Source organism: Chrysochloris asiatica, unplaced genomic scaffold, assembly GCF_000296735.1.
Source record: "Chrysochloris asiatica unplaced genomic scaffold, ChrAsi1.0 scaffold00160, whole genome shotgun sequence".
Taxonomy (NCBI): domain Eukaryota; kingdom Metazoa; phylum Chordata; class Mammalia; order Afrosoricida; family Chrysochloridae; genus Chrysochloris; species Chrysochloris asiatica.
The window spans coordinates 7468337-7475604 of record NW_006408678.1 but is presented as its reverse complement, the minus strand read 5'-3'; the positions used below and the strand labels follow the sequence as shown (position 1 = coordinate 7475604).

The window sequence follows — 7268 nt, the reverse complement described above, 5'->3', positions numbered from 1 at the left end:
TGCGATAGTGTGTAAATCACTGTTTACCTCTATCCCATTTAGTCCATGCATACTTCCCTAAGTCTTCTCCTATTTTCATTGTTTATCTGCCACCCTGCCTCTTCTAGTACATTGCACTCCCAGTTCTGCCAGCACCATTTGTTGAAGAGACTATTTCTTCCCCATTTAGGTCCTTTGTCAGAGATCAGCTGACTGTATGTGGATGGATTTATTTTGGGTTCTCAATTCTGTTCCATTGAACTATATGTATCTTTCATTGTACCAGTACCAGGCTGTTTTGCCCACTATGGCTGTGTAGCAAATTTTGAGATCAGGGAGTGAGAGGCCTCCAACTTTGTTCTTCTTCTTAAGCAGTGCTTTGCTCGTCTGAGATTTCTTTCCTTTCCATATAAAGCTTGTGATTATGTTTTCCATCTCTTGAAAGAATATTATTGGAATCTGGATGGATTGCATTATATCAATAGATTGCTCTGAGTAGTATTGACATTTCCACAATGTTAAGTCTTCCTATCTATGAGCATGACATGTTCTATCATTTTTGTAAATCCCTTGGTTTCTTGTAGTTGTGTTTTGTAGTTTTCTTTCTGTATAGGTATTTTGTTTCTCTGGTTAGATTTATTCCTCAGTATTTCATCTTTTGGGTGGGTATTGTAAATGGCATTGTTCTCCTCCTCTCCTTTTCAGAACTGTCATTATTAGTATACAGGAATCCAACTGATTTTTGTATATTGATTTTGTACCCTGCTACTTTACTTTGCTAAATCTTCTAATGAGTTCCAATAATTTTCTTGCTCAGTCTTTGGAATTTTCTATGTACAGGAGCATGTTATCTGCACATAGAGAGCTTTACTTCTTCTTTGCCAATGTTGATGCTTTAAATTTCCCTTTATTGTCTTATAGCTCTGGCAAAGACTTAACAATACAATATTGAATAGGAGTCTTGATAAAAAGGGCATCCTTGTATGGGTCCTGTTCACAAAGGGAATGCTCTTACTTTTCTCGGTTGAGAGTTATGTTGGCTGTTGGTTTTGTGTGTGTGCTCAACTATAAGTGGAGGAATTTCCCTTTAATTCCTACTTTGTTGAATTTTTGTTTTTTATTAAGAATTGGTGTTGGATTTTGTGAAATGCCTTTTCTAAATCAATCAATATCATGTGGTTCTTTTCCTTTTAAAAAAAAAACTTATATGGTGGATTGCGTTGATTGTGTTTCTAATATTGAGCCATGCTTGCATCCCTGGTATGAATCCCACGTGGTTATGATGTATTATTTTTTTAATATATAGTTGAATTCTGTTGGCTATGATTCTGTTAAGAATTTCTTTCATGTATGTTAATGAGGTATATTAGTCTATTTCTTTTTTAATGATGTCCTTGCCTGGTTTTGGTGTAAGGGTTAGGGTTTGCTTCATAAAATATGTTGGAGAGGTTTATTTTATTTTTTACTTCTCAGTGTTAAATCTGCTTTTATTGCACAAGTATATTTATGCACAACTGCTTTGTCTCTAGTGTAAACAGTAAATGAATTTAAAGAAATTGAAACTTTACCCTATACTACTTTGCAAGCATCACCAAATCTAGAACCACAGGACCTGTTGGAGATTTTATCTTGGCTGTTCCTTTTTACAGAAAGTATCCCTTAAAGTCATTTGGCTATTGCTAGGAAATCTGATGTAGAAACTGGTTATGTGTCCTTTTGTCTACATTCTATTGCTTACAGTTCATATATCAGTGTCTGTATAGATAAATGTGTTGTTGTTGTTAAGTGCCGTCTAGTCGGTTCCGACCCATAGCGACCCTGAACAGGGTTTCCAAGGCTGTAAATCTCTACGGGAGCAGAAAGCCTCATCTTTTTCCCGCAGAGCAGCTGGTAGTTTTGAACTGCTGACCTTGTGGTTCACAGCCCGATTCGTAACCACTACGCTACCAGAGATAAATGTGTAGGAACTTAATAATATGGTTGAAAGAGAAAGTATCTACCTTCTCTTTTTGTAGTTGTAATTTCAGTGGAATTTCATGCAACTTGACAAGGAGAAATTCGTTGAAGGTAGAGTCTGTAACTAACATTTGAGTAACAGTTTACATATTATACCATACATTTAAGTGTTTACTCTCTTTGTGAAAATTTAAAAACATTGCTAATACTAAACTAAGGGTTAGAAATAAAGGTTAGGGTAACAAATGAAAGAGATAAAGTCATGTAAGAAAAATACGTTTTTAGCTTTTGATTTGGAAAGTGAGTAAATAGCACACAGTAATCAAAGTGAAAAATGTGTAGCTTGTAAGCCTGCCTCCCACCTCTGTGTTGCACTAAGAGGACTCACAGGACCCAGTGTGTTGTACTCAGAGCTGTGGTTTACTTTGACAACAGAAGGATATAAAATAAAGTAAACAAAGGTGAAGGGCTCATGGGAGAAAGCAAGTTTCCAGTGTTCTGTCCCAGTAGAATCACACACGTCTACTTAGTGCTTCCAGCAATAAGATGTAACAACATGTGTGAAATGTTGCCTACCAGGGAGGTCCCCAGCATATTTATAGGGGCTGGTGGAGTGGTACCGTCTGCCTGGTGTATACACAAATTGCAGACTGCCAAAGGAAGGCAAGTGTTTATTACAAACCATATTGTTGGTACATTCGCTGTAGGCCCAGTGAGCCTCTACTCTTATCAGTTGATGGTAAAATCTTGAAAAGTATCACTAAATCTAAGCTCCCAGACATCTGCCAAGGGCCATCCTGGAATACAGGTCTTTCCAAATATAGCAGTTCACACGTACTGTTTTGACTCTTTAATACACAAACTTTATACAACAAAATGGATGAACCTTAGAAATATAATGTGGAGCAAAAGAAGCCAGACACAAAAGATGGCCTACTCAGCGATCCTGTTTATAGTACAAAAGCCACCATAAGCAATCTCTCCTGTGTGAAGTCAGGCTAGTGCTACCCTGTCTGATGATGGTAGACTTCGAAATAATAGAGACTTTTTGAACTTTGATGATAAAGACAGAGGAGCTGGTCATGATGACAGAGTGATGACATTTCAGTGTTAAATAAACGAGCACAGACTTTGAAAACATACTTGGTGTGTGGGTTTATTATTTTCACTGTCACTGAACCCAAGTTTCCTCATTTGTAAAATAAAATATTAATGAGACTATGTCTGAGAGTTGTGAGAATTAGTAAAATCATGTGTGTCTAAGCACCCAGCACAAAGATGTAGTTATAAAATTTAAGGAGGAGACGAAAGTAGTTTATGGATTATTTATCTAATACACATCGTATTATTTAAATGTTTATGATGATCTTAAAATTCCATAAGGATTATTATCATTTAACCAGAGCTAAAATAATGTTAATACATAGTATTAAGTTTACCTTGTGAACTTTAATCTTTTGGAATTTGGGTTAGATATACATTGATTATTTCTGCTGACTCTTCAGCGATCAAGATTGATTTTAGCCAAAACATGTACTTTTTTTTTTTAAACAATCTGAATACGCAAGAATTTATATGCTTTGTTAAATGCACAAATTCAGATGGTCAATTTTGTTATCATAGGGAAATCAGTACTTAATAGCTGCAGGGTTTGAATTTATATAGGACCCCTGTGCAATTATAGCTTATTAGATAACTTGAGATATAAAACTCGTTAGAATATGTTTTCTGGAATTTAAAAGACTCATCAACTATCATATCACCATCATGCAAAGATACTGTAAAAGCTTGCTGTGATGTAGCTTGAGCTTAATACACTTGTGTCATTAGCATACAACATGCTTAGTCAGGTAAAAATGGAGACTATTTTGAGTACCTAATTGAATTATCTTAAATGATTATATTTGCTGTTAAACCTTTATGACCATATCAATTTCTTATTTTACTAGTTCAATTCTTTCATTTCCGTCATAAAAGAGATGCTTCATAGATTGGAGTCTGAACACAAGACTAAATTGGAACAACTTCACATAATGCAAGAACAGCAGAAGTAAGTAGATTGCAATTGAATTGCACATGGTCCAAGAAGATTGAGGTTAAAGTTATCCTGTGATTGGTTTTCTAGAATATGGAATAGAAAAATTGCTGGATTTTAATTCGGCTATATGTAAAACATTTATTCTTTCAACATATTAAGTTGAAATGAGTTAAAGTGGGGTTTGTTGAAAATTAGTACTGCATTTGAATACAAAAGTATGTTATAATCTTAATATTTTCTGTACATAAAGAAAATTCCATGGTCAGCATTAGCCAGTCATTATAAATTCAGCCTGCTGATCTCTAAGGGTACTTTTCATAAATATTTTTCAAATCTATAATGCCCTGGCACTTTGATTTCTTTCTTTTTCCTTTATCAAACCCTTGAAACATTTGTAGAACATTTTTTATATAGTACTACACTGGTGGTGGTGATGGTGGTTGTGTGCCACCAAGTCAGTTCTGACTTATAGTGACCCTGTATAGGGTTTCCAAGGCCGTAAATCTTTAGTGGAGCACAAAGCCTCATCTTTTCTCCTGCAGAGTGACTGTAGTCTTTGTGATCTTGCATGGCAATGCATGTTCGCACACGTCTGCCCGCACTGTTGACACTGTAAAAGCTTTGTTTTAAGTTATTAAAGCATCCTACGTTTAGTACTGATCTTGCTCAAGTGGACTTTCACCTCTTTAATCCCTTGAAAGCAGCCCTTCGAGGAGGAAGATTCACCTCTGATGAAGAAGTGAAGACAGCAGTACATTCGTGGCTCACAGTTCAGCCTAAAACTTTTATTTTTTAAAATGTTTCATTGTGAATTACTTGATACTTTATATGGGAGAACATTAGCTTTACATTCATCCTATCGTATATTGTTTCATTGCCATGGTTACAATCCCCTCCATGCATCATCAACCAACCAAAGGGTATATATACCCTGCAAGCCTGCCTCTAGTCATCAGCACACAGCCCCTCTTCCTCTCTGAATCTAAAGTCCCCAGCTGCTCCATCTCTCCATGTCATCATCTCTGCCTAAACATTTTAAAATAAGTGAATTTGAAAGTTTGTTGACAGATGGGCAAAGCATATTGGAGATTATGTTGAAAAATTATGCATTTGTCTAAGTTGATTTAAAAAAATTCTGTAGCCTGAGTGTGGATCATTTTGACTCATTCTCATACATAGGTCCTTAAAGAGATAATGATCAAGATCTATTTTAGCTAAACTGTTTGGTTTTAAGGCACTTGGAAGATATTTTTGGTTCTAAGATGATCTCAGTAGTTTCCAGGGTTCATCCAGTCTCCTTGGATCCAGAAAGTCTAGGGTTCATGAGAATTTTAAATTCTATTCTTTATTTTTCCCATTTTGATCAGTATTCATCTATAGAATCTTTTTGTAAACATTCAGTAATAGTACCCAGGTACCACCCAGTTCTTCTGGAAAAACAATTTGTAAAATTTTATAATATACAAAATATTGATAAGTAGTATTTTTACGGAAGGGGGAAAATAAGTCTTTTCTTCCGTCTTTCTAAACCCTGTGTTTCAAAGCATAGACTTTTATCATATAGCATTCGTTGTTAATATGACAGGTTTTAAACCTTGATCACACTAACTGCCTTATAATGTATCTGTCCCTTTGTGAGGTAGAAGCTTTTTGAATGGAAGAACGACTTTTGTCAGGTTTTATGATGTTGTTGCTATGTACTGTCAAGTCAAATCTGACCCATAGCGACCCTGTGTAGGGTTTTTAAGGAGCAGCTGGTGAGCTTGAACCGCCGACCTTGCAGTTCAAATGGCTTTGCAGTCTGCAACATTAACCCCCACAGCGCCATACCATATTTTATGACACTCTAGGTTAATTCTTTACCAAGTCTCTAATGGTCATTTAAAAATGAGATTTGCATACAAATGTAAAGTTTTGGGCAGATAGACTTTAATGGTGTACTAAGTAATGGAACTGGTTATGCCATAATAAATTATGTATGAAGTCATAATTTATTTAGGTTCTAACAAATTCTTTGTTGATAAACTGTCTTGAGTATGAGTAAATAAAATGTATGCATTTCTCTTGATGGCTTATTTTTTCTTAATTCATGTATCTTGCAGATCTTTGGACATAGGAAATCAAATGAATGCTTCAGAAGAAACAAAAGTTATAAATGCTGAGAATCAGGTAAGATGTATTTAAATTACTTTAACTTTTGTAGAAAGTGCTTGATTGCTTTGTTTGTGGGTCTTTCCATGTTTAAGCAGTAAAATCACTTTTTATTGGCATCTATTCAAATCGTTGACTTTCCCATTTTCAGCAGCTTGACAAGGTCTTTAACAGCATTGGAGCCGACTTTCTGAGTGGTGGTGAGCCAGACAAAAGGGACGATGGGCTGCAGAGTAGACATAAAGGAGTAAGTTTCTGCGCTGTGCTTGTTGCTGTTACATGCCATCGAGTTGGTCCCCGACTCATAGCAACCGTATGTATGCACAATGGAACAAAACACTGCCGTCCCTGAGTTAACTTCACATTCATTGCTACGTTTGAGCCCATTGCTGCTGTCACTGTGCTAATTCATCTTGTTGGGGGTCTTCCTCTTTTTCTCCAACTCTCCACTTTACCAAACATGAGATCCTTCTCCAGGGACTGGTTCCTCCTGATAATATGTCTGAAGTATGAGAGATGAAGTCTGGATATCCTGACTTTGAAGGAGCAATCTGTCTCTACTTCTTCCAACACAGATTTGTTTCTTCTTTTGGCAGTCCATGGTATTTTAATATTGTCCTCCAACAACATACCTTAAATGCATCGATTCTTCAATGGTCTTCCTTATTTACTGCCCTGCTTTCATGGGCATATGAGGTCATTACAAATACCGTGACTTGAGTTAGGTGAACCTTAGTCCTCAAACTGACATCTTTGCTCTTGAACACTTTCAAGAGGTCTTATATAGCACATTTGCCTAATGCAGTATGTCATTTGATTTCTTGACTGCTGCTTCTATGAGTGCCATCCTTGTAGAATTCTTATTTATAATTATATGACTTGCTGCACACAAAAGTTGCAAATATTGGTTGGAAGTGGTATTTATCATCTTAACAAAAACTATTCCGTATTTGTCTTTATAAAATTTAAAATTACAAGTAGACCACGACCTGCACCCATATTGAAAATACACATGCCTAAGATTTGAAGCTTGCTCAGCCTCCTACATGGCGCTATTTCTTGAGTGCCTGACTCCTTTGTGCATTCTGCTACACTTCGTCAGTCATGTTGTTGTTGTTGTTGTCAGGTGCCATCGAGTCGGAAC

The 7268-nt window shown here is 36.2% G+C and overlaps 1 protein-coding gene across 1 annotated transcript in view; it reads left to right on the top strand.

Annotated features, from left to right (window-relative positions):
- SCYL2 (SCY1-like 2 (S. cerevisiae)) overlaps positions 1–7268 on the top strand; it is an 88636-nt gene that overhangs the window by 74866 nt on the left and 6502 nt on the right. Inside the window, exons 13-15 of the mRNA XM_006871114.1 lie at positions 3885–3985; positions 6076–6142; positions 6276–6371. Of these exons, the coding sequence (XP_006871176.1) occupies positions 3885–3985; positions 6076–6142; positions 6276–6371 (264 nt within the window). The remainder of the gene's footprint in view (positions 1–3884; positions 3986–6075; positions 6143–6275; positions 6372–7268) is intronic.